This window comes from Gorilla gorilla, chromosome 20 (assembly GCF_029281585.2).
Source record: "Gorilla gorilla gorilla isolate KB3781 chromosome 20, NHGRI_mGorGor1-v2.1_pri, whole genome shotgun sequence".
Taxonomy (NCBI): domain Eukaryota; kingdom Metazoa; phylum Chordata; class Mammalia; order Primates; family Hominidae; genus Gorilla; species Gorilla gorilla.
The window spans coordinates 55,280,153-55,306,899 of record NC_073244.2 but is presented as its reverse complement, the minus strand read 5'-3'; the positions used below and the strand labels follow the sequence as shown (position 1 = coordinate 55,306,899).

General features: G+C 51.7%; 1 protein-coding gene across 4 annotated transcripts; it reads left to right on the top strand.

Annotated features, from left to right (window-relative positions):
- The first annotated feature begins 10,565 nt into the window (after positions 1–10,565).
- On the top strand, positions 10,566–26,699 carry KCNN4 (potassium calcium-activated channel subfamily N member 4). Of its 4 annotated transcripts, none has more exons than XM_055369617.2 (9): positions 10,566–11,765; positions 16,604–16,699; positions 18,614–19,041; positions 21,099–21,230; positions 23,401–23,511; positions 23,670–23,788; positions 24,198–24,267; positions 25,519–25,686; positions 26,143–26,699. In XM_055369617.2, the coding sequence occupies exons 2-8, from the start codon at positions 16,630–16,632 to the stop codon at positions 25,681–25,683; spliced, it is 1,095 nt and encodes a 364-aa protein (XP_055225592.1). In that variant the 5' UTR covers positions 10,566–11,765; positions 16,604–16,629; the 3' UTR covers positions 25,684–25,686; positions 26,143–26,699. The 4 variants fall into 4 exon arrangements, with proteins under 4 accessions (XP_055225592.1, XP_004060931.1, XP_055225590.1 ...); XM_004060883.4 differs by having other exon boundaries at positions 10,566–12,289; positions 21,095–21,230; XM_055369615.2 differs by having other exon boundaries at positions 10,570–11,765; positions 21,095–21,230.
- The last annotated feature ends 48 nt before the right edge of the window (positions 26,700–26,747 follow it).

The window sequence follows — 26,747 nt, the reverse complement described above, 5'->3', positions numbered from 1 at the left end:
TTAGACAGTCTCGCTCTGCTGCCCAGGCTAGAGTGCTGGAGTGGCACGATCTCGGCTCACTGCAACCTCCACCTCCTGGGTTCAAGCAACTCTCCTGTCCCAGCCTCCTGAGCAGCTGCGACTGTACAGGTGCATGCCACCACATCCAGGTAATTTTTGTATTTTTAATAGTGACAGGGGCCAGGGGGAGGGGGAGCTTTCACCATATTGGTCAAGCTGGTCTCAAATTCCTGACCTCAGGTGATCCACCCCCCTTGGCCTCCCAAAGTGCTGGGATTACAGGCGTGAGCCACCATGCCCAGCCCGGACCGTGAATTCTAAATCATTATAACTAGGCTCACACACATCTTTATTAATCAAAATAGGAACCATTACAATCAACACATTTTTGCCAATGAGAAATAAGTTTGTTGATTCCTGTAGTATAAAAATATGTGCTTCAGGATTCAACAAACTCTGCTTTATGACCCATTTTGAACTCAAATAAGAAATAAGAAAGTCGCTCTAATGTGCTTTTTGTCTAATATCATTTCCAGAGTCTAAAATAAACATAAAATAAACATCAAGTAATAAGTCATTAGCAGAAAAACATAAAGCAAGAAATGCCCATTACAAGGATGTATAACAGGCCAGGTATGGTGGCTCACAACTGTAATCCCAGCACTTTGGGAGGTCAAGGTGGGCAGATCACTTGAGGCCAGGAGTTCGAGACCAGCCTGGCCAACATGGGGAAACCCTGTCCCTACTAAAAATACAAAAATTAGCCAGGCATGGTGGTGCACACCTATAATCCCAGCTACTCAGGAGGCTGAGGCAGGAGAATCGCCTGAATCTGGGAGGTGGAGGTTGCAGTGAGCCTAGATCGTGCCACTGCTCTCCAGCCTGGGTGACAGAGCGAGACTCTGTCTCAAAAAAAAAAAAAAAAAATGTGTAACATAACCACATTTATTTAAGAATGTATTCCAATATCAAATGGCAAATTCCAACAATGCAAAAATCGCAATTACTTTTGCACTCACCTAATAAAAGCTTCACCTGCTGGAAACAGTGGCTCACACCTGTAATCCCAGCAATTTTGGAGGCAGAGGCAGAAGGATTGCTTTAGCCCAGGAGTGCGAGACTAGCCTGGGCAATGTAGCAAGACCCCGTCTCTCTAAACAATTTAATTAAAAGTAAAATAGGCCGGGCACGGTGGCTCACGCCTGTAATCCCAGCACTTTGGGAGGCCGAGGCGGGCAGATCACGAGGTCAGGAGATCGAGACCATCCTGGCTAACATGGTGAAACTCTGTCTCTACTAAAAATACAAAAAATTAGCCAGGCGTGGTGGCAGGTGCCTGTAGTCCCAGCTACATGGGAGGCTGAGGCAGGAGAATGCTGTGAACCTGGAAGGCAGAGCTTGCAGGGAGCCGAGATTGCACCACTGCACTCCAGCCTGGGCGACAGAGTGAGACTCCATCTCAAAAAAAAAAAAAAAGTAAAATAAAAGGCTTCATTTATTAGCAAGGATGTGGAGCTACTGGGATTCTCACATCCAAGTAGTATGTGTGTAAAATAGAACAACCACTTTGAAAAACTATCTTTCAGTACCTACCTGTGTTTAAAGTGTGAGGAAAGCCAGAAGCAGTGGCTCACTCCTGTAATCCCCGCACTTTGGGAGGCCAAGGTAGAAGGAACACTTGAGCCCAGGACTTTGAAACCAACCTGGGCAACATGGTGAGACCTTATCTCTATAAAAAACTAAAAATATTAGTGGGGCATGATGGTGCATGCCTGTGGTCTCACCTACTAGAGAGGCTGAGGTGGGAGGATTGCTTGAGCCCAGGTATTTGAGGTTGCAGTGAGCTATGATCGCTCCATTGCACTCCAGCCTGGGCAACAGAATAAGACACTGTCTCTATTTTTTTTTTTTAAGTGAAGAAGATGTGAATGAAGATGTGGCAGTGCCCCTGAAGGGCTTACAATGTCAAATAGGGATAACATTTTCTGAACTTTCTCCTACAGCCAATGGGGATACAGGGACTGATATAGAGAAGGGGCGAGGCATGGTCAAAGCCAGGTGATATGAGGCTCTCCCTGTGGCCACGCAGGAGTCAGGCCCGAGGGAGTGAGATTGGAGGCAGGGAGACCAGGGAGGTGGATGGTGAGAGGGCCTCTCATGCTGCCTGGTTTCCAGAGTCAAGGGCAATTTAGGATTAAAAGGCTGGAGGCAGAAGGAGGAACTGAGAAACCAGAGTGTGAGTGTTATGGTCTACGAGGAGTTAAAGTCCCTTCTAAGTGAGGGTAGTGGTTTCCTCTGGAGGTTGGGGGTTCCCGATCATAAAGGAGCACATAAGGAGATTCCAGGGAATGCAAATACTTTCTCTTGGTGTGCCTTTGATTTTTTTGGAGGTTCACAATACATCATTTGTCCAAAATGTACCACTATGTTTTATGCACTTTCGGCATATAAGGTATATTTTATTTATTTGTTTGTTTTTATTGTTTTTATTTTTTGAGACAGAGTCTCGCTCTGTCGCCCAGGCTGGAGTGCAGTGGCACAATCTTGGCTCACTGCAAGCTCCGCCTCCTGGGTTCATGCCATTCTCCTGACTCAGCCTCCCGAGTAGCTGGTACTATAGGTGCCCACCACCATGCCCGGCTAATTTTTTTTTGTATTTTTAGTAGAGACGGGGTTTCACCGTGTTAGCCAGGGTGTTCTCGATCTCCTGACCTCGTGATCTACCCGCCTCGGCCTCCCAAAGTGCTAGGATTACAGGCTTGAGCCACCGCGCCCGACCTATTTTTTTTTTAATGTCAGAAGCAAAGACATGGCTAGAGCTCGGGTCTTTGGACATCCATATTAGAGCTTTTTAATCTTTGGTGATAGGGATTCAGAATACTGGTTATCTCTGGTGTATCAGTTGGGAGGGTTACAAGAGAGCCTCTTGTGATGATGGAGACAGCTTGATCGAGATGGTGGTCACATATGTCTGTACACAGGTTTAACTGAATTAATCTATACACTTAAGATCTGCGGACTTGCAATGTGTAAGCCATACCTCAACAAAAAGAAAACAATCTTAGGTCAGTCCTGGTGGCTCACGCCTGTAATCCCAGCACTTTGGGAGGTCGAGGTGGGAGAATTGCTTGAAGCCAGGAGTTCAGGACCAGCCTGGCCAACATAGAGAGACCCTGTCTTTACTAAAAATTTTAAAAGTAACTAGGGGCAGTGGTGTGCGCCTGTAGTCCCAGCTACCTGGGAGGCTGATGCAGGAGGATCTCTTGGGGGCAGGAGGTCGAGGCTGCAGTGAGCTATGATTGGGCCACTGCACTCAGCCTGGGTGACAGAGTGAGACCCTGCCTCTAAAAAGAAAAAAAAAAACAATTTTAAATGCCACATATGATTAAATGGTATTACCTCTAGGTTTTACACTGAAATAACATAGGAAGTGAGGAAGTAAATGGAAGCACAGATGAAATGCAATTGACCACGAATTGGTATTTGTTAAATAGATACATGGAGGTTTATTATACTCTTCTGTTCACTTCTATATGTTTGAAGTTCTCGATAATAAATATATATGTACACATATATGAATATGTATGTATATATGAAAAGGTAGATAATAGAACTAATACCTATTTAACTCACAGTGACCCATACACCCACTTGGGAACCCAGACATCTCTCTTCTCCTGGTAATGCAGATAATGATTATTTAATGCCTGGATTTTACATACAACCTTGCCCCTTCCCAAGATTCCCCCACCCTCCCAAGCTTAAGTGGAAGTGGAAGTCCAGGTCAGCACCAAGGACAGATCCACAGTATTGGGTCTCAGAACCACAGACAGCAACTCAACTAACGGAGGACAAAAGACAGGGAAATGAAGAAATGCCATCTTGAACAGTGTGGAACAGGACAAGAGGCTAGAGTCAAAAAACGCCTATCAGTATCATTGAAGAAGAGCATTCCTTCAACAAATATTCATTGAGCATCTGCTATGTGCCAGGCACTGTTCTGAACACAGGATGGCCAGGTTCCTGTCCTTAAACAATGAGACAGATAAAATGAGATCATTTTATATAGTCATAAGTTCTATGATAAAATATAAAGCAGTGAAATAAGATGTAGGATGATTGAGGGAGATGGAAGAGACCGTTTTTGAAGAGGTGGTTAAGGCAGAGATTATATTTGAGCAGAGTGGCTGGATGCTGTGGCTCATGCCTGTAATCTCAGTACTTCAGGAGGCTGAGGAAGGAGGATCATTTCAGTCCAGGAGCTCAAGACCAGCCTGGGAAACATAGGAAGACTCCTTTTCTAGCAATTTTTTTTTAATTTGCTAGGCATGGCGGGTTGTACCTGTAGTCCCAGCTACTCAGGAGGCTGATGCAGGATAATCACTTGAGCCTGGGAGGTTGAGGCTGCAGTGAGCTATGATTGTGCCACTCTACTCCAGCCTGGGTGACAGAGCAAGACCTTGTCTCAAAAAAATTTAATAAAATAGGAAATAAAAATTATATATAAATATATATGAATATATAAATAATATAAATTTATAAATATAAATAACATAAATATAAATATAATGTTATATATTTATAACATAAATAATATGAATATAATTGTACGTTTATAATAATATAAATATAAATAAATATTTATAATATAAATATAAACAAATGTTTATGATAATATAAATGTATATATATAAATTATAATTATTTATTAGATATATATAAATTATATATAATATACACATATAATATATAATATATTTATAATATTATATGATTATATATTTATATATTATTGATATATGTATTATTTTTATTATATGTTATATGATATATACTGTATACTATTATAATATATATAATAATTTATATATATATTTGAGCAGAGAACTGAATGAAGTGAGGGAATGCCCCATGAAGAGAGTGGAGGTGCAAGCATTCAGGAAGAGGGAACAGAAAATGCTAAGACCCAGAGGCAGAAAAAAGCTTGGTATGTTTGAGAATCAGCAACAAGGCCAATGTGGTAAAGCAAAGTAAATGCAAAGGAAAGCGATGGGAGGAGTTTCGCCAAGATAGGAATAGACACACAGAAAGAAAGCGATAGAGAAAGGCAGACAAGAAAATTGAGACCCAAGCTGAGACTGACCAAGAAAGGCTCATAGGCAAAAAAATTAGGAGCAAAATGATGCTAGCTGCAGTGTATGGAGTGCAATTTGCATTATACATTTTATTATTTTATTATCTATTCACATATACATACATATGCATATACTTTTTTTTTTTAGTTGAAGTCTCACTCTGTCACCCAGGCTGGAGTGCAATGGCACGATCTTGGCTCATTGCAACTTCTGCCTCCCAGGTTCAAGTGATTCTCATGCCTCAGCCTCCTGAGTAGCTGGGATTACAGGTGCCTACCACCACGCCTGGCTAATTTTTTTTGTATTTTTAGTAGAGATGAGGTTTCGCCATGCTGGCCAGGCTGGACTTGAACTCCTGGCCTTAAGTGATCTGCCTGTCTCAGCCTCCCAAAGTGCTGGAATTACAGGCGTGAGCCACCATGCCTGGCCCATATATATATATTTTTTATTATGGAAAACTTCAAACATGCAGATATGAACATAAGGGTATAATAATCTACTTTTTATTGTGTAACAACCCGCTCCAAAAGTTAGTGTCTTAAAATAAACAATCTCATGATTGAGGGTTGACTGGCATTTCTGCTGGTCTCTCCTGAAGTCATTCACATGGTTGCATTCTGTTAGGGCAGGATTGGGGCTTTAGCCAAGATAGCTTCATTCTCCCTGCATGGCCTCTCCATATGACTAGCTTGCGCTTCCTTACAGCATGGTGGTCTTCTAGTTCTAAGGATACAAAAGCAGAAGCTTCTAGTTTCCTTAACATCTGGACCTGGAACTGGTCCAGTGTCATATTTGCTACATTCTATTAGTCAAAGCAAGTCATGAGCCAGATAGACTGAAGGAGAAGGAACATACTGTTGTTCCTTTTCGTGGGAGAAGCCACCTGCCAGTGCAGGGAAGGGAGGAGTCACTGGCAGGCAACTTGGGAGACAATGTATCACAAGACTTTAACATAGACCAGGCCCGCTGTTAGGGCTCCAGACATTCTCTCTCACCTAAGCCTCAGGCAGCCCTGTCACATAGGAAACATAATCCCTCTTTTACAAGTTTCACAGAGCACGCAACTATGGATGGCAACTAGGTTTGAACTCAGGTTTGTCTCTAAACCAGGCTGTACGTATAACATATTTCATACAAAAATAAAGTTAGGCCGGGGGTGGTGTCTCATCCCTGTAATCCCAGCCCTTTGGGAGGCTGAGGCAGGTGGATCATCTGAGGTCAGGAGTTCAAGATCAGCCTGGCTAGCATGGTGAAACCCCGTCTCTACTAAAAATACCAAAATTAGCCTGGTGTGGTGGTGCATGCCTGTAGTACCAGCTACTTGGGAGGCTGAGGCAGGAGAATCGCTTGCATCCAGGAGGTGGAGGTTGCAGTGAGCCAAGATCGCACCACTGCACTCCAGCCTGGGTGACAGAGCGAGACTCTGTTGAATGAATGAATGAATAAAGTCAATGGTCACATCGAGGCTTAAACCGAGGTCTCTAGACTTCCATATTGTGAGATATAGATATCTGTATATAATATACATCTGTATACACTATACATCTGTATACTATGCCATATACTATACTACATATCTGCATATACTATATATAGTGTGTGGGTGTATGTCTCTGTGTAATAACATAATATACATACATTTTTAACTGGTGGGGAACACAGAGATACAAAGAAGAAAATAAAAGCAAAAATGAAGAAAAAAGGAGAAAGGAGAAAAGCATGCACTTGGAGACTAAGACCAGGAGATAGAAACAGAGAAGCAAGACAAGGCGCAGTGGCTCACACTTGTAATTCCAGCACCTTAGGAGGACGAGGCAGGAGGATGGCTTGAGACCAGGAGTTCGCGACCAGCCTGGCAACATAGTGGGAACTGTTTTTTATGACCAAAAAAAGTTTTTTAATTAAAAAGAAAGAGAGAGAGAAGAAAGAAAGAAAGAAAAGAAAAAAGAAAGAGAGAGAAAGAAGAAAGAAAGAAAAGAGAAAGAAAGAAAAAAGAAGGACAGTGATATACAGAGAGAAAAATGAAGACTGAGAGCAAAGAAGAGACTGAGATTGATGGAACCACGAGGTCTCCCTCCTTTAGCCTGGAAACTCCACAAGAGCAAGAATTTTGTCCGTTTTTGTTCATTACATATCGCCAACTCCTTGAGCAGTGCCTGGCACTCAGTAGGTGTTTGCTCTATGTTGGCAAGAAACCAGGCTGGACAGGGAGAGTGTCTGCAGGTCCCTAAGTGAACACTAGGTGACAGTATTTATAAGCCCTGGAGCTTCCAGGCTCCAAGGTCCCAGAGATGGCGGTGGAGGATTTGCCGCCACTGACCTCTGACTTTCAGGATCTCTTCCTCGGGGCTCAGACCTGCCTTTCCCTGCACAAGCCTTGGGCGATGAATGACCTTTCCGCCTGGGACACCCTCTTCACTCTCCTTCACCAGCCTGCCCAGTTAAACAACTCTTTGTCCCTGGACCTTTCCTGCTGGGCCCCGAGGCACCTGGGTTCTTTCCAGGCCCGGAGATGGGGCTGCGACAGAGGTGGTGCAGCTGGGACAAGGCCAAGGAAAAATCCTGGAGACTCTGGAATCAGTTCTTCCAGTGTATGAGACCCAGCCCCTCCTCCCTCAGACCCAGGGGTCCAGACCCCAGCATCTCCTCCCTCAGACCAGCAGTCCAGGTCCCAGCCCCTCCTCCCTCAGACTCAGGAGTCCAGACCCCAGATCCTCCTCCTTCAGACCCAGGAGTCCAGGCCTCAGCCCCTCCTCCCTCAGACCCAGGAGTCCAGATCCAGCCCCTCCTCTCTCAGACCAGCAGTCTAGACCCCAGCCCCCCTCCTCCCTCAGAACCAGGAGTCCAGACCCCCTGCCCCTCCTCTCTCAGACCAGCAGTCCAGACCCCAGCCCCTCCTTCCTCAGACCCAGGAGTCCAGACCCCAGCCCCTCCTTCCTCAGACCCCCTCCTCCCTCAGAACCAGGAGTCCAGACCCCCTGCCCCTCCTCTCTCAGACCAGCAGTCCAGACCCCAGCCCCTCCTTCCTCAGACCCAGGAGTCCAGACCCCAGCCCCTCCTTCCTCAGACCCCCTCCTCCCTCAGAACCAGGAGTCCAGACCCCCAGCTTCTTCCTCCTGGACCCTTCTTCCTAGGCATTTTGAGGTCCTCTACTATTCCCTCTCCCTCTCTTTTACACAAACCCCTCTCTCCCTCCACTCCCTATTCTAGGATTGAGACCAAGGGTGAGTCACAAGAAGCCCTGAGGCCCTGAGTCACCTCTCCCTCCCCCCTTAGCCCCTCCCTGGGCTGGAGGCAGCTGGCTGAGGAGCAAAGCAGTTTCCTAGGACTGACCCCTGCATCACAGGACTGCAGTTTGAAGGCAGGTGCCCTTCCCACTGTAACCCCATCACTGCCACCCAGGCATGCCCATGCCCAGCCTTTGCTGTTTTTCTCTTTCAGTCATGGCCTATTTGGAGACAAAATTTCTCTGTGCTCTAACTTCCGTGTCTTGATTCTGTTTTCCGGTTTCTCTGCACCTGTGGGTCTCTTTGATTTTTTTTAATACATGCCCCCACCATCCCTGGCTGAATGCCTCGAGGTCTCTCTGATTATCTCTCTCTCCCTCTGTGTCAGTCTCTGTCTCCGTTTTTCACAAGTGCCTGAACTGGGGCACAGATGCCATGGCATGGCCACAGCTGGAGCGCTCTCTATTTAGTGGCTTCTGACCCTCGGGTGGCCACAGTCTCTGGATCACTGGCCCTCAACCCCTGAGTGGGACTGGGGTAGAACCGGAAGGAACCAGGCTGTCCACAGATGTGCCAATGAACAGCAGAGAGAAACTGAGGCAGAGACAAGCGTAGAGAGGCCTGGAGAGAGAGAGAGAGACCCAAGAGGAGACCAGGAGGCAGGGAGAGAGTGAAACAGAGACAGAGAGAAACACCGATTCAGCAAGAGACAGACAAAAACAGAGGGCCCTAGAGACAGAGAGATGGAGACAGAGTGAGACACGATGACAGAGACACAGGCAACGATGAACACAGAGAGAGACATAACAGAGAGACAGTGACGGGGAAAGAAGGAAACAGAGGAGCAGAGAGGGACACGAAGATGGAGAAAGGGACAGAGAGATGAGAGAGACACAGAGAGGCTAAGAGAGGCAGAGACAGAGAGACAGAGTGAAGAGAGACAGAGAGAGACAAAGGTACCAGGAGAGAAAAACAGAGACAGACAGAGACAGAGATAAAGACAAATCTGGCCAGGCGAGGTGGCTTACGCCTGTAATCCCAACACTTTGGGAGGCCGAGGCGGGTGGATCACCTGAGGTCAGAAGTTCACGACCAGCCTGGCCAACATGGTGAAACCTCGTCTCTACTAAAAATACGAAAATTAGCTGGGTGTGGTGGTGCACACCTGTAATATCAGCTACTCAGAAGGTTGAGGTAAGAGAATTGCTTGAACCTGGGAGGTGGAGGTTGCAATGAGCCGAGATCGTGCCACTGCACTCCAGCCATGGGAGACAGAGCAAGACTCTATCTCAAAAAAAAAAAAGACAAACGCAGAGGTTTCCAGATCAGGAGAGACTGAGACAGGAAGCAAGGCCCAAAGAACCAGAGAAAGAGCCGGAGAGGGAGGAGAGAGACGCAGCGAGCCGGGCGGCCAGTGGGCAGGGGTGCCCAGGCTGCAGGCTCGGGAGTGCCCGGCGGCTGCACTTTCCCCAAGTGGACGCATGTGTGGTGTCTGGGCGCGCCCGGGTGTGTCTCCAGCCCTCTCCCGCCAAGTCTCGCCGAGTGGGTAATCATGTGTGTGCCGAGGGGCGGAGCCCCCGCGAGGTTGTGTTTTTGCCACTGGGCGTGTCCGTGTGTATAGTTTGGTGTCTCTGGGTGTGTTTGTGTGGGCTGCCTCGGTGTGCAGTCAGACATGTCTGTGCGTGTCTCGCTTCCCTGGGGCTGGCGGGTCCAGGGTCCCACACAACCTAGGACACAAGGAGGGGGAGGGTTGTGTCCACAGGTTCCTTGCAGAGGGGTGTGCATGAGGCCAAGGGCAGTGTCACCAGGCCAGTGCACGATGCTGGGAGGTGATGTGCGTCACCAGGTCAGTGCATGCCTGTGTGTCTCCACAGGAGGGTTTGATCTGTGTCGGAGCGTATGGTGTACAGATCCATGAGTGGCTCGTGCTGCGACACATGGTGATGTCCTATGTCGTGTGTTGCTCTGAGAGTCACCGTGCACATTCCACACTGGCATTTGCTGTATCTCACGTCAGGGTCCATGTCCCTGTTGGGGGCCTCTTCCTTCTCAGCCCCCAGCACCCACCCTGAGTGCCAACCACCCCAAGTGTCTTGTGTTTGTGTAGCTGTGTGTTATGTTGTGTCAGAGGATACACCCCCCTCCCCCGATGCTGGTGTTGTGTGGGTGGCGGTAGACCTCAGTGTCAGTGGTATCAGTGAGTGGTGACATCTGGTGTTTTATGGGACACGTGGTCATTTGTAGAAGGTTGGGTGTGTTGGGAAACGTTGTGTCTATGCGTTTTGTGATACTGTGTGCTGGTGTATTACTCCGTGTATGTTGTTGTGTGGCCACGCATGTTGGAATATAATGTGTTGGGTTGTGTGGAGGTATTGTATGTCATGTTTGGGTGTGGCTCATGGCTCAGAGGTGATGGTGTATGTTGCGTTTGTTTTTTTGTTTTTGCTTGTTTTAGAGATAGGATCTTGCTATGTTGCCCAGGCTGGTCTCAAACCCCTGGGCTCCAGCAATCCTCCCACCTCAACCTCCCAAACTGCTGGGATTACAGGCATGAGCCACTGCACCCAGCCATATGTTGCATTTGGGCACTGGGGTCTATGAAGGTCCAACCCCCTCCCCCTCCCCCGGGGCATCATCCTGGGCATTGTCCTGTGTGGCCAGAATATACCAGAATCATCTTGCTTGAGGCATGTGCTTCTTGGGTTTCTCCGTGTGTCGCTGTACCTTGTAGGTCTCTGCATGCATCCACTCAGCTTGTCCTCTGACCATACATTTGAATCGCATCACACATCAGAGCACGCTGAATCGGTGTGTGTTTTGAATCATCACTGCGAGCACTTGTGTTCGAGTCAACAGGCGCCACAATGTACGTGCAATTCTCTAGGTCTGGGTGATTGGGGGCTACTATAGGTGCGTCCCTAAATGTTGTGTGTCTACACGTATTGGGTTTCGTTCCAAGGGTGTGTAGTGTTTAGGAAACTGGGACTGCACAGTGTTTGTGTAGGTGTGTGGTGTGTGGCATCAGGGCGTCACTACTTTAATATATATTGTGTGTTTGTGTAACACCTGGTGTATGTAGTGAGGGCCACAGGTGTGCATCGTCCTATTTGTGGTGTCTGGGTGTGGCTCTTTGTGTCAGAGAAAGTTGTGACAACTTTGAGTGTAATATTTGTGCCTGTGTGTGGACGGTGTTTGGGTGGCTGTGTGTGCCACGAGATACTGCCTGCTTGCTAAGTGCTGGTGTGTGTCACACCATGTGTGTGGTGTCTGGGTGTGGCTGTGGGTTTCAGAGCTTGCTGGGAGTTGTGAGTCACTCTGTGTAGGTTGTGTTGTGTGCCCTGGTGTGTTAGTCTCCATCTTGGGCTGTGGAGTGTCCTTCGGTGTCTGGGTGTGGTGAGTAGAGGTGTGTGTCACAAGGTACAGACCATTGTGTGTGACAAAGCCCATCGTGTGTCTGTGTGTGTCTTTATCCACGTGGATGGACGTCTCTTTCTTGCTCTGCCCCAAGACACACCCTAGCCCCTCCTTATTCTCAAAAGGGGGAGCTGGGGAGCCTCCCCCTACCCTGGGGCCTCCCCTGCCCCTCCCCGCCCTGCCTGGCCGTCACCACTCCCCAGAGGGCACAGGGCTCTGCTGTGCCTCAGAGCAAAAGTCCCAGAGCCAGCAGAGCAGGCTGACGACCTGCAAGCCACAGTGGCTGCCCTGTGCGTGCTGCGAGGTGGGGGACCCTGGGCAGGAAGCTGGCTGAGCCCCAAGACCCCGGGGGCCATGGGCGGGGATGTGGTGCTTGGCCTGGGGGCCTTGAGACGCCGAAAGCGCTTGCTGGAGCAGGAGAAGTCTCTGGCCGGCTGGGCGCTGGTGCTGGCGGGAACTGGCATTGGACTCATGGTGCTGCATGCAGAGATGCTGTGGTTCGGGGGGTGCTCGGTGAGTGGGGCATGGTGGCTGGGAGCTGGGACTCCTAGGTCTGAGGGAGGAGGGGCTGGGGGTCAGGACTCCTGGGTCTGAGGGAGGAGGGTCTGAGGGTCAGGACTCCTGGGTCTGAGGGAGGAGGGGCTGAGGGTCAGGACTCCTGGGTCTGAGGGAGGAGGGACTGGGGACTTGGACTCCTGGGTCTGAGGGAGGAGGGGCTGGAGGTTAGAACTCCTGGGTCTGAGGGAGGAGGGGCTGGGGTCAGGACTCCTGGGTCTGAGGGAGGAGGGGCTGGGGGCTTGGACTCCTGGGTCTGAGGGAGGATGGCCTGGGGGCTTGGACTCGTGGGTCTGAGGGAGGAGGGACTGAGGGCCTGGACTCCTGGGTCTGAGGGAGGAGGGGCTGGGGGTCTGGACTCCTGGGTCTGAGGGAGGAGGGGCTGGTGGTCAGGACTCCTGGGTCTGAGGGAGGAGGGGCTGGAGGCTTGGACTCGTGGGTCTGAGGGAGGAGGGGCTGGGGGCTTGGACTCGTCGGTCTGAGGGAGGAGGGACTGAGGGCCTGGACTCCTGGGTCTGAGGGAGGAGGGGCTGGGGTCTGGACTCCTGGGTCTGAGGGAGGAGAGGTTGGGGGCCTAGACTCTTGGGTCTGAGGGAGGAGGGGCTTTGGCTGGGACTCCTGGGTGCTCCCAGGAGACAGTTGCTGGAGTCCTTCTCTGCAAAAGGAGGGGAATATTTGTTTCAGTGTTTCAGTCTTTGAAGATGTTGCCATTAGACGGCCAGAGGTCCAGGACCCCTGGAGGCCAGAGGGTGGCTGATCAGACACTCAAGCCCCCCAAGAGCCAATAAGGGGAGAGGTAGCCCCAGGTTTGGTGAAGGGAGAGTGGAGGAAAGACAAAGTTCTTCCAGTAGGCGGCAGCTCTTTGGTCCTTATCTAACCTCTAATGTTTACCCAGTGCCTTAGATGCAAAGGACAGAAAAAACTGCCTTGGGGGTGGGGATGGGAAATGAGAAACAAACCTCTCCCCCGACCTGCCTCCCCCCACCAACCCCAACCCAGTCTCCCCTGTTAACAAGCTCAATTTCTCCCCAAATCTGCATGCTGATTAGTCAGGGAAATAGTGGAGAGGTAGGCTTACAGTGGCCTGGACTCCTAGGTACCAGGAGAGGAGGGGGCTGGGTCCTGGATTCCTGAGTCTTAAGGAGAAGGGGGTTTTGATTGTCTTTGGGGAAGAGGGGCTGACTCCGAAGATGAGTGGTGAGTAGGGAAGAAAGGGGAAAGTGGGGTCAGGGCAGGTCTCAGCAGGCTCCCGTCACATTCCAGCCCTGGTCAGGCCAGTGATGGGGCAGATCAAGGACAAGGGTTGGAATAAGTGGCTTGAGGGGAGAACAGACTTGCTCAACAGGAAAGGAGGGGCTGGAGACCTCTCTGGCGGAAGGGTTGTGGAACTGGGCTGGTAGGGCCAGATGCGGACACTGATTTGAAGATTGGGTAGATTCCTGAGGGTCTGATGTTCCGACTTGGATCTGGAGGGGGTGGTGGGCAGCTCTGAAGTGACCAGGAGCCACATGGAGGGTCAGGCAAGCAGCTTCCTCTGGCCGGCGGCGGGCACTGAGGGGGTGGGGCCGCCGAAGTCCATGCCAACAGGAAGCATGGCCGGGGCCTGCCCGCCGCTCCCACGCCGAAGCACCGCACCCAGCAGCCGAGGTGGGAACACAGTGACCCTGGCAGATGGGAAGAGACGGGGTCCATCCTACCCCACTTCCCCCCTCTGCTTTCTCACCCCTCATTTCTTCCTTCCCTCCACCATGGCCAGGCCACTGCCTCTGTCAGTGGGACCTTGGGGAAGCTGTTACAACCCTCTGAACCTCAGTTTCCCCATCTGTAAATTGGGGTGAGGGTTAAAATACACGACCCTAAGGGTCACCCTCCACCCTTTTTATTTTATGTAGAGATGGGACCTTGCTTTGTTGCCTAGGCTGGTCTTGAACTCCTGGACTCAGGCAATCCTCAATCCTGCCTCAAAGTGCTGGGATTACAGGCCTGAGCCACAGCTCCTCAGTCCCCTTTTGAGGACTCTCTTAATAACATCCGCCGCCCCTCACCACCTCCATCTCAATCTAATGAGCTCATTTCTGCAAGGACCCAGACACCTGCTCCCCAGGGGGAGGGGCTGGCAGAGAGGCAGGTGCAAAACCCTAGGGAGTCCAAGGGAACTGGATAGAGGTATCCAAAAGCACCAGGTGGGGTGGAGGAGGAGGGATGGGGAGAGGTACAGAGAGAGACAGAGACACAGAGATACATGGAGAGAAAAAGAGAGATGGAGACAAAAATGCAGAAAGATAGAGAGGTACAGCTAAAGAGAAAGACAAATAGGGCTATCAAGCTACTGAGAAATCCACCAGTGAGAGATACACACACGGCGTTAGAAAAGACAATAGAGGGCCGGGCGCGGTGGCTCACGCCTGTAATCCCAGCACTTTGGGAGGCCGAGATGGGCGGATCACGAGGTCAGGAGATCGAGACCATCCTGGCTAACACGGTGAAACCCCATCTCTACTAAAAACACAAAAAATTAGCCAGGCATGGCTGCGTGTGCCTGTAGTCCCAGCTACTCGGGAGGCTGAGGCAGGAGAATGGTGTGAACCCGGGAGGCGGAGCTTGCAATGAGCCAAGATCGCGCCACTGCACTCCAGCCTGGGTGACAGAGCAAGACTCCGTCTCAGAAAAAAAAAGAGACAATAGAAACAAAGACCCTCAAAACACATAGAAAGACAGCAACAACCATCCCTAGAGACAGGGAAATTCAGAGAACAGAGTACAGGCCCAAGTGCAGACAGGTCCGGGATTTGGGGGAAGAGGAAATGGAAAAGTAGAGAGGACCACCAGGGAAGCAAATTGCAGTGTGAGGAGGGAGCTTGTTGTCTAGTGGTGTGGGCAGTTAAGACAGACTGAAGAAAGAGGCAGGGAACCAGGGAGCCATAGAAGGTGGGGGAGGGCTGGTGACAACAGCACTATTGTTCTGATAGGGGGTTGGGGAGCAGGCCCCTGGGGCAGGAAACTGGCCCTCTTCCCCTGCTCAGAGGCGGGATGCTGGCCCAGCCAGGGGAGCTGGCAGCCCTCTTAGGAGAAACAGGTGCAATGCTTTGTAAGGACGCCCAGGTGGTCCCCTCCCCCTGCAAATACCCGCCAGGCAGGGACCAACCCCTCTTAGGAAATCCAACAGTCCCAGTCCCCTCTAAATCCCTCTCTCCAGAATTCTAGATTCCTCCAAGGTTGTGCCACACAAAGAGAGGAAAAAAAAAAAGGAACAACTTCTCCGTGGTTTCTGGAGGCCCTGTGCTTCCGGCCAGATCTGCCCTGGGCTTAGAGCCAGAAGAGAGGGGTGGGGGTGGGGAGCTGCAGGGGGGCAGAACCGAGGGGGCTGTCTCAGAGCTGAGGCTGGGTCTCAGGGACTCAGCCCTCCGGATGAGAGCAGAGAAGGGTGTGACTCAGTCTTTGAGGATTGAATGGTAGTTTCTACATTCTTCCAGATCTGGGGTTGGGGTTGATTGAAGTTGGTTTCTAGGGCAACACCAGGTGGGTAGCCTCTCTAGAGGCTAGATGTCTTTTTCTAGACACCACACACACACACACACACGCACACACACACACACACACACACACACACACCTGAAGAACTATTTTTGATGTGAAATGGGACAGGAATAAGAAGGAATGTGAGTTTCAAGGTCCCCCTTCATGGGTATGGGTCTTGGGAGAAGAGCTGAGGAAGAGGGTAGACACCAGCATCTGGACAGGGTTGTCCTGTTGGGGAGAAAGAGAGCATTCTTGGGGACCAGATGATGGTGTTTTTTTGTTTGTTTGTTTGCTTGCTTGCTTGTTTCGAGACGGAGACTCGCTCTGTTGCCCAGGCTGGAGTGCAGTGGCGCGATCTCTCAGCTCACTGCAACTTCCACCTCCTGGGTTCGAGATTCTGGTTCCTCAGCCTCCCAAGTAGCTGGGATTACACACCCAGCTAATTTTTGTTTTTTTAGTAGAGACTGGGTTTCACCATGTTGGCCAGGGGGTCTCAAACTCCCGACCTTCGGTTATCCACCTCCCTCGGCCTCCCAGTGTTGGGATTACAGGTGTGAGCCACCGCACTGGGCCCAGATGATGGTTTTGAGACTTCTCCAGAACCGACACATCAAGAGGGACTGATTTGCAGGGGAAGGAGGCTAGGAAAATTGGAAATTGAAAAAAAAAAAATGGTGGTTTTGAAGGAAAGGTGGAGGGCCAGGTGGAGGGAGACCTGGGATCTCACACCCTTTTTTCTGTCCCCCCTGACAGTGGGCGCTCTACCTGTTCCTGGTTAAATGCATGATCAGCATTTCCACCTTCTTACTCCTCTGCCTCATCGTGGCCTTTCATGCCAAAGAGGTCCAGGTAGGGCAGGCCCCGCCCCTAAGCCTTGCTCCCTCCAACCCCCTCAGCGCCCTGCCAACTCACACTTTCCACCCTCCTCCTCCTCCTGATCTGAGTAAGAAGTTATTCTGCCCTAGATGCTGCGTCCACACCCTCACCTACCCAGATGGGATGAACCATGAGCAGACAGGCAGAGCCTCCCCAACCAACCCCGCTCTTCCCCTATAGTCCCCAGTCCCCTCCTTGCACACTCACGGATGCTGAGAGCGCCCTTGCAGCCCTGCTTCTGCCCCCAGGCCTCTGTCCACTCTGCTCCCAGGCACTCAGCTTCCCAGATCTCTGTGCTCCAACATTGCATCCCCAATCCAGTCCTCAAGCAACCTAAGGTCCTAGGGGTGCCCACTCCTTTTTTTTTTTTTTTTTTTTTTGAGACAAGGTCTTGCTCTGTTGCCCAGGCTAGAGTGGAGTGGCACGATCTCTGCTCACTGCAACCTCCACCTCCTGGATTCAAACAGTTCTCATGCCTCAGCCTCCCAAGTAGCTGCGACTACAGGCAGATGCCACCACGCCCAGCTAATTTTTTTGTATTTTAGTAGAAACGGGGTTTCACTATGTTGTCCAGGCTGGTCTCCAACTACTGAGCTCAAGCAATCTGCCCACCTTGTCCTCCCAAAGTGCTAGGATTACAGGCTTGAGCCACTGCACCTGGTCCGGTCCCAGGGGTGCCCACTCTTAATCACCCTATCTCTGTGCCAATAACCTCCCTCTTGCCCCAGACCCAGGAGCCCTCCCCATCCATACCCCACCTTGGGTCTCACCCAGACACATCCCATCCCCTATTGCCCCATTGCCCCAGATCCTGTTGCTCCATTCCCTTTCCCCTCTTCCCCCTCTCCTATCATAACTTTGCATGTAAAATGGGGATTATTGGCCATGTGTGGCAATTCTCTGAGCAGTGCCTGGCACATAAGAGGTGCTCAGTAAACAGTGCACATTATCATCTTATCATAGAGTAGCTAAGTAGCATGTAGCCCAGTGCGCCATTGCCCATGGAAGGGACCTGGGCCTCAGTTTCCACATCTATAAAATGGGGGCAATAATAATATCAATCTCACTGGGTTGTGAGCATTTACTAAGTCACAACATATAAACGGGATAGAGCAGTGCCTGGTGTATCCATGGTGCCCAGTACATGCTGATTTTGTTATTGTTTTGTTTATTTTGAGATGGAGTCTCGCTCTGTCACCCAGGCTAGAGTGCAGTGGCGTGACCTCGGTTCACTGCAACCTCTGCCTCCCGGGTTCAAGTGATTCTCCTACCTCAGACTCCCCAGAAGCTGGGACTATAGGTGTGCGCCACCATGCCCGGCTTATTTTTGTATTTTTCAGTAGAGATGGAGTTTCACCATGTTGGCCAGGCTTGTCTCGAACTCTTGACCTCAAGTGATCCACCCACCGCAGCCTCCCAAAGTGCTGCGATTACAGGCGTAAGCCATCGCGCCTGGCTCATGGCTTTGTTATTGCTGATATTATTATTACAGTTATTACGCGTGTCAACCGAAAGGGGAGTAGGAGCGAGCTCCAGGCATGTGGAACGCAAGCTCTAGGGAGGCAGGGGGGTCTGTTGGGTTCACTGTGTATCCTTAGCACATAGAACAATGTCAGGCACACAGTCGGCGCTCAGTCAGTGTTCAAAGGCTGGAAGTGGGCTGAAACTAGTGGGGTGGGTGGTGCGGAAGGAGGAAAAAGTGGAAAGATGTCTTCCTCAAGTCCTGTCCCGCTCCCTCCCTATCCCTCTCCCGCCCTGCACTATCTCCCTCCCTCCTGGCCAGGCGGGCACACCCCACTTATCTCAGGGCGCAGGCAGGCGCGGGCCGCAGCCTGACCTGCGCCTGACCTGCTCCTGACCCCTCCCTTCTTGGCCCCTTCCCGGCAGCTGTTCATGACCGACAACGGGCTGCGGGACTGGCGCGTGGCGCTGACCGGGCGGCAGGCGGCGCAGATCGTGCTGGAGCTGGTGGTGTGTGGGCTGCACCCGGCGCCCGTGCGGGGCCCGCCGTGCGTGCAGGATTTAGGGGGGCCGCTGACCTCCCCGCAGCCCTGGCCGGGATTCCTGGGCCAAGGGGAAGCGCTGCTGTCCCTGGCCATGCTGCTGCGTCTCTACCTGGTGCCCCGCGCCGTGCTCCTGCGCAGCGGCGTCCTGCTCAACGCTTCCTACCGCAGCATCGGCGCTCTCAATCAAGTCCGCTTCCGCCACTGGTTCGTGGCCAAGCTTTACATGAACACGCACCCTGGCCGCCTGCTGCTCGGCCTCACGCTTGGCCTCTGGCTGACCACCGCCTGGGTGCTGTCCGTGGCCGAGAGGTGAGGGTGCTGGAGGCATAAATGCGCAGCGGGGAACCCCGGACAGCCACGGCGGCCGTCCTGTGCCGCGGTGCAGGTTGAGGCCCCCTAGGACCAAGCAGTGGAGAAAGTTCACACTTTGACCCCTTCTCCTCTTGCTGGCTGAAATTTGCCCACACTCCCATCAACTGGGCTGAGAGGAACCAACAGACAAGCCCCCAGCCAATCCTCCACCTGCAGCCTTCAGTCTCCCCAAACGCACACACAGACCCTAGAAAGCCCTTCCCTTCCGGCTGCCTGACTTCTGCCTCAGGTTTACAGGCCATCTGTTCGGTCTCCGAACCTATCTCTGGGACCTGCCTAAAGGGTTGCCTCTGCCTTGGAGGAAGGGGACATATTTTCCCAATTAGCACGGAATGCACTGTAGGTAGGTGCTTTTTGTGATCCTAAGAAGGGGATGATTTGGAACTGCTCTGGAAAATAATTCCAAGCAGGGAATTGGAACTAGATCCTGGTTGCCAGCTAGATACTGTGTAACCCGATGCCGTGCCTCAATTTCTATCCCTTACAGAGAAAGAGGTTGGGAGTGATCTCAGCCAGTGGTCCTCAAAGTGTGATTTCAAGACCAGCAGCATCACCTGAGAACTTGCAAATGAAAACTCTCAGGTCCCTTCCAGACCTACTGAATCCTGGAGGGTAGGGCCAGCAATCAGCTTTAGCAAGCCCTCCAGGTGATTCTATGGCCCAACCAAGGTTGAGAACCTCTGGTCTAGTGTATGTGGCAAAGATCCTTCAGGGCAGGAGGAGAATGAGAAGATCTGGCTTTAGATCTCTCCTCTCTGAGCCTCAGTTTCCTCATCTGAAAAATGCGTGTCACGTTTCACCATCTGTAGTCTCCCTGGCAGTTCTTTTTTTTTGATCTGGTGTCTCAATTATCCAGGCTAGCATGCAGTGGCACAATCTCTGCTCCCTGCAACCTCTGCCTCCCGGCTTCAAGCGATTCTCATGCCTCAGCCTCCCGAGTGGCTGGGATTACGGATGTGCGCCACCATGCCTGACTAGTTTTTGTATTTTTAGTAGAGACCACGTTACCATGTTGCCCAGGCTGGTTTTGAACTCTTGATTTCAAGTGATCCTCCTGCCTAAGCCTTCCAAAGTGCTGGGATTACCATGCCCGCCCTCTGTCATGATTTTAAACTCCTTCACCTTCCAGGATCTTAGTTTTCACAATTGGGAAATTGGTCAGAATCAGGATTAATGAATGATCCCCCCACCATGTTCCTCAATTGAATGATGGGAGAATGGGGAGGAAGTCAAAGTTCCAAATTCCAAGGCAGAAGTCCTGAAACTAGAATGTACTTCGGAATGAGGGGGTGGGGTTTGTGAACAGTGCAGATTCCATCTTCACTCCTAGAAACTCTAACCCGGTGGGTCTGGGGTGTCAGGGGCCCTCATGAATGAAGCTTTCCCTGCTGATCTTGGGGCAAGGGGCCTGTGGACAAAGTTAGACAAATCTCAATGTTTCAACCCCTTCCATGGCTGGACTTAAATGTCTCCTCTGTGAAGTGAGGGGAAAGGAAGGCCGAGTCCCACCAAGCCTTTATAGAGTCCTTTTTGGTCCTGATAGGGCCACTTCTGGACCACACAGCATCTTTGTGGAAATTAGAAAAATATACCCCTTCCTCTGGGTGGATGTAGCCACCAGTCAGGGTCTGACTGGGTTTTGGCCCCCTCTCGACTCTCCACCCTCAACCACATGCTCTGAATGCTACAGCAGCCCGGGTAGCCTAGCTGAGACCATACCGGCATTGGGATTGGCCAGACCCAGTCTCAAATCCCAGAGTGGCTAAGCAACTTGCCCAGGTCACACAGCAGAGAGGAGGCCATACAGGCTTTCCAAAGCTCAGAACTTAATGGCTTTTTGTCCAGGTGATTCTTAGAACTATGGGTGTATACTGGGAGGGGAAGGGAGGGAACCAGAGGGAAGGGGACGGGAGGGTATAGAGGGAAGGGGAGTGAATATCATGGAAACCTCCATGGTGGGGTTTTAGAACTAACCTACCCTTCCCCATAGGCAGGCTGTTAATGCCACTGGGCACCTTTCAGACACACTTTGGCTGATCCCTATCACATTCCTGACCATCGGCTATGGTGACGTGGTGCCGGGCACCATGTGGGGCAAGATCGTCTGCCTATGCACTGGAGTCATGGTGAGTACAGCTGCCTTGGGGACATGATCCGTATCCCAAACTGGTCATCCTCTGGCCCCAGGAAGCCATGATTAAATGGGTTCAACACAGGCTCTCAGGGACAGCTCCTGAGAAACTTGAGTGTCTGGGGCCCCCACAGCCCCATTCTCTCTTCAAGAACAAGATACTCACCTGTAATCCCAATATTTTGGGAGGCCAAGGTGGGAGGATCACTTGAGCCCAAGAGTTTGAGGTTACAGTGAGCTATGATCGTACCACTGCACTCCAGCCTGGGTGGCAGAGTGAGACCCTGTCTCTTAAAAAATAAAATAAAAAATCAGACCTAGGAATCCAGCCCCTAAGTCCTTGCTTTCTCTAGAACCTAGGGCCCCAGCCCTTATCCTCCTCAGGGACCCAGGCTCCTGACTTCGCAGCCCCATTTTCTTCCAGAACTCGGAAATCGTCTCCCAGCCTCCACCAAGGGTGTAGAGTCCAGTTATCAAGTGCATACCTGTGGGGCCAGGCTACCTGGGTCTGAATCCTGTGGCTGCCACTTCCTGGCTGGGGAGCTCAGGCGAGCCACGTGATCTCTCGGGGCCTCACTTTCCTCATCCATAAAATGGGGATGCTGATGCTCCTCATGGGCTTGCTGAGATGATTAAATGGGTCCAACTACGTAAAGTGCTTCCAACAGTGCCCAGCCCACAGGAGGTGCTCAGTAAACAGGTCTAGGGGTGGCCAGGCATCCAGCCACCCCACACCAGCTCCTGTTGCCCTCAAGGATGAGGCAGAGGCTCTGCAGCCTGAGTCAGCCTCTTCCTGAACCCTGACATCCACCTTCTTCCCTCCATAGACCCAGTCACTCAGGTCCTCCCACCCAGCCATGGCCCCCTCTAGAGACTAGCACCTAATGCCTTGGCCTTCACCTCCCTACAAGATCGGGTTCCCCTCACCCTCGGGGACCTAAGCCACCAGCACCTAGCCCAGATGTGGGCCTAGGAAGGACATATTCATCCCCCAATCCCTAGGTGCACAGGTGAAGGATGTGGTGACCTCCACTCCCCCAGTGGTGAGTCTTTGGAGCAAGGGAAGAGGGGCAGAGACTCAGTTAGGGACCTGCAGCACCGCTCAGGACCTCCTCCCTCATTTGACAAAAGGAGAAACAGAAACCTGGAGAGATAGGGTGATGCGCACTTGAGCTCACAGCCTGCTCCTGGAAGAAAGGCTCCATGGCATGGTTGGGCCATAAAAGCTTACTTTTCCGGAGCACATACTCTGTGCCAGTCTCTGCCCTACACACTTGCCAGGGGTAATTCATGAAATCCACCTAGTAACCCTGTGAGGCCATTTCACAGATGAGGCACTGAAATACTGAGAGATTAAATAACTTGCTCAGAGCTGGGCTTGGAACCCAGGCAGTCCCCTGGAGCCAGCATTTGTGACTGGAAGTTGTTCTGAGTGATCAAGAGCTGAAACTATAGGGTGGGGGATGCTTCCTAGGAAGATTCATTCTAACTTGGGGACAGGCGAGCAGATGCCACAAGCAGCTAGGAATTGCCAAGGCCTTGAAGGGCCAGGAGCACTGGGAGAAGGAAGGGAGGAGAATGAGTGTTCGGAGGAAGGTGCTCAGGGAGGGCAGGCAGCATGGAGCCAGGGCTGAGTTGTCCAGGTGGGAGGCATAGACCTTGGGAGGCATTGGGAGCCAGGCTGAGAAGTTCAGGCCAGTGGAAGCCTAGGAGATTAGAGGCGACCAAGGGGGTTAGGGGAGGATGAGTGAGAGGCTGGAGATGGTCCAGGAGAGAGAAGACAGGGCTGGAGCTAGGAAGAGGTTGTGGGAGTGGGAGAAGGATGGTCGCCCTCCACAATGCAATGGCTGACCACATGAGCACTGAGGACCCAGAGGCCTGCCCCTGGCTCAGAACCCAGCCTTCCTCTCACTCCTCCAATCCTATCCTTCATTCAAGAGGCCATCCTGCGGGTGTGAATACTATGCGTCAAATTTGGGCTCGGACATATGCGATTTGTGATTCTAGCTCCACCACTCTGAGCTGGGACCTTGGCTCTCCTCTCTGAGCCTCTTTGCTTGTCTGTCAACTGGGGATGGTCGTGCCTACCTTCTGTGGCTGTTGGGCGGGTTCAAGGAGGGAGTCGGTGGCACAGCCTCATGCCACAGTGCCTGCTGTGCCCACAGGGTGTCTGCTGCACAGCCCTGCTGGTGGCCGTGGTGGCCCGGAAGCTGGAGTTTAACAAGGCAGAGAAGCACGTGCACAACTTCATGATGGATATCCAGTATACCAAAGAGGTGAGATGGGCATATGGCACCCATGGCACACCCCTCTTCCAAGAAGCAGGAGTCCAGGCACCCCCGCTTCCCCTAGGACCCAAGAGTCCCAGCCCTAGCCCTGCCTTCCCAGAACCGTAAGGGTCTATCTCCACGGACACTGTGCCACCCACCCCCAGATGAAGGAGTCCGCTGCCCGAGTGCTACAAGAAGCCTGGATGTTCTACAAACATACTCGCAAGAAGGAGTCTCATGCTGCCCGCAGGCATCAGCGCAAGCTGCTGGCCGCCATCAACGCGTGAGGGCTGCTTTGTATGCACACGTGTCCATGTGCACCCATGTCCAAGTCACCTCTCTGCAAGGCTGTGTGTGTGCGTGTCCATGCCTGTCCAGGTCAGGACACCCAGGTGTGGTCTCACTCAACATCCAGGTCTCACCTGGATCTGACCGTGCACGACTCTATGTGTCTGTGCTGGTTTGTCTCTGCATATCTCGGTGTTTCTGCGGACCTGGGTACCTGGGTTTCTACTGGGGATGGGGGCTCGTGGGGAGGCAGGGTGCATCCCCTCCCGCTCTTTCAGCTCTTCGACAACTTTTTTTCTTTGTTTCGTTTCTTCATGTGCCTCTCCTCCCTTCATTCCTCCCCTGAGCTACAGCTACATTCAGGGACCAGGCTTGTAAAACTGACTCCCCACTTCTTCCCACAGGTTCCGCCAGGTGCGGCTGAAACACCGGAAGCTCCGGGAACAAGTGAACTCCATGGTGGACATCTCCAAGGTACTAGGATCCCGTGGGAGGAGGTCTTGAAGAAGGGGGAGGTTGGGGCCACAGGGAGGGAAATCTGGCCCTAGAACAGGGAACCTTGGCAGGGGCCTGGCACACACAGCCTGTCAGTAAAGGTCTGTGGTTGAATGAAGGAAGGAAGGAATGAATGATGCAACACAGTTTCTTACATTCATGAAAGGCACAGATCCCTTACAAACTGAAAAAAAAATTGTACAAAGAACCCCAGTGTTTGGTTTCAAATTATCTTTATTGTTAAGTTACTTACATGTAGACGGATATAAAATTCCTTCCAACTACAACTCATACAATAAAACCAAAGCAAATTTACAAACCAAGCCCATAGACGGCAAAACCAATACAATTAAAATGAACAACACTGACAAGGACACAGGTGACATTGTTTCCGTTAAACTCAATCTCTGCTGCTCTTGTGGAGGGGTACTCAGGGCCACAGGGACTTCCAGGCAAGTTTGCCTGGCCAAGGCGTGACTCAGCTACCCGCCCCCTTCTTCTGCTGAGACCATTTGATTTCGCCAGTACTTAGGGACAATGATGTCACAACACCCCCTTGGCCTGGCTCACAGCATCTTCTGCTTATCTGGTGGCCTTTGCTTTTTCTCGTTAGCCCACGACAGTTCAAACAGTGGCCCCTGGCAGCAATGCCATGGTAAGCACGGTCACAGATGCAGGCCCCAAAACCGCATGGCAGGTCTCAGTGACAAGGCAGTGGCCCAGATCTGCAGGAATTGGCAGGAGGTAATTTCTGAAGGTTATCAAGCCAAAAACACAGAATTCAAGAATTTCCATAGAAAATCCACAAACCCTCAGGGATCAACTAGTGAATCCTAGCCAGAGAATGTAGTAAAAGACTATGTGGATTTGGAAGTCAGGCATCATCCATGCTAGAAATATTTAATGAGCACCTGCTATGTTCTAGGTCTTATTTCAGGAGCTGCTTTGGGCATGTCATTTAACTGTTCCGTGCCTGTTTCCTCAGCTGTAAGACGGGAACAGGATTCCCACTCCCTGTGGCTTTTAGGAGGATTTTAAACCATATAGGGAAACACCTGGGCAGGTAGCTGGGAAGTGGTAGGTGGTCAATACATGGTAACAGTTATTATTGAGGGTAATCCTCAGAGGACCATAAGGATGTGGTCAATATTGGTTCCATTGCCTTACGCTATGGAGTAGGTGGGGGTCGACCCCAGCCCCCGACACCTCTGATCCTCTCCTCCCACCCAGATGCACATGATCCTGTATGACCTGCAGCAGAATCTGAGCAGCTCACACCGGGCCCTGGAGAAACAGATTGACACGCTGGCGGGGAAGCTGGATGCCCTGACTGAGCTGCTTAGCACTGCCCTGGGGCCGAGGCAGCTTCCAGAACCCAGCCAGCAGTCCACGTAGCTGGTGAGGGGGCTGGGACTTGGGCAGGAAGGCATCCTGGAGGAAGGGTTCCTGTGGCCAGCACCCTATGTGGCTAAGGGGGCGGGGGATGGCTGGGAGACAAGGCCACCTTTTCTCATCAGCTCTGGCACTGTCTGGTGGAAAGGACTCAGTTCAGGGCTGCACTGGCAGTGAAGGAAGATGGTGTACCCTCTCCCCTTCACTGACCCTTGATGGCCTTCTCCCTCTTTGCTTGGTCTTTCTCTCTCTCTCTCTCTCTGCCTGTCCTGGGCACATTCTCTGGCTGTCCATCCAATGTCTCTGTCTAAATGCCCTCCTGCCCCCTGGCCTCGGGGCCCGGAAACACCTACCCCCTGTCTCCCACTTCTGCCCACCGGTTTCTGTCTGCACCTCGGTGTGTCCCACTCTCACTCTCCCTCTTCCTGGCCTGCCTCTCCATCAGTCTCTCTGTCTCTCCAGGACCCATGAGGAGGAACCAGGCTACTTTCCCCAGTACTGAGGTGGTGGACATCGTCTCTGCCACTCCTGACCCAGCCCTGAACAAAGCACCTCAAGCGCAAGGACCAAAGGGGGCCCTGGCTTGGAGTGGGTTGGCTTGCTGACGGCTGCTGGAGGGGACGCTGGCTAAAGTGGGGAGGCCTTGGCCCACCTGAGGCCCCAGGTGGGAACATGGTCACCCCCACTCTGCATACCCTCATCAAAAACACTCTCACTATGCTGCTATGGACGACCTCCAGCTCTCAGTTACAATTGGAGGCGACTGGAGGCCGGACTCCTGGGTCCCTGGGAAAGAGGGTACTAGGGGCCCGGATCCAGGATTCTGGGAGGCTTCAGTTACCGCTGGCCGAGCTGAAGAACTGGGTATGAGGCTTGGGCGGGGCAGGAGGTGGCGCCCCCTGGCGGGACAACAAAGAGGACACCATTTTTCCAGAGCTGCAGAGAGCACCTGGTGGGGAGGAAGAAGTGTAACTCACCAGCCTCTGCTCTTATCTTTGTAATAAATGTTAAAGCCAGAAGTTGCCATTTCTCTCTAAACATATCTACACTCCTAACTGGCGGACCGT

Coding starts and splice junctions, on each gene's coding strand:
- KCNN4 (XM_004060883.4), top strand. CDS start 12,131: ATGGGCGGGGATGTGGTGCTTGGCCTGGGGGCCTTGAGACGCCGAAAG. Junction 12,290..16,603: donor TGTGGTTCGGGGGGTGCTCG/GTGAGTGGGGCA, acceptor CCCCCCTGACAG/TGGGCGCTCTACCTGTTCCT. Junction 23,512..23,669: donor ATATCCAGTATACCAAAGAG/GTGAGATGGGCA, acceptor ACCCACCCCCAG/ATGAAGGAGTCCGCTGCCCG.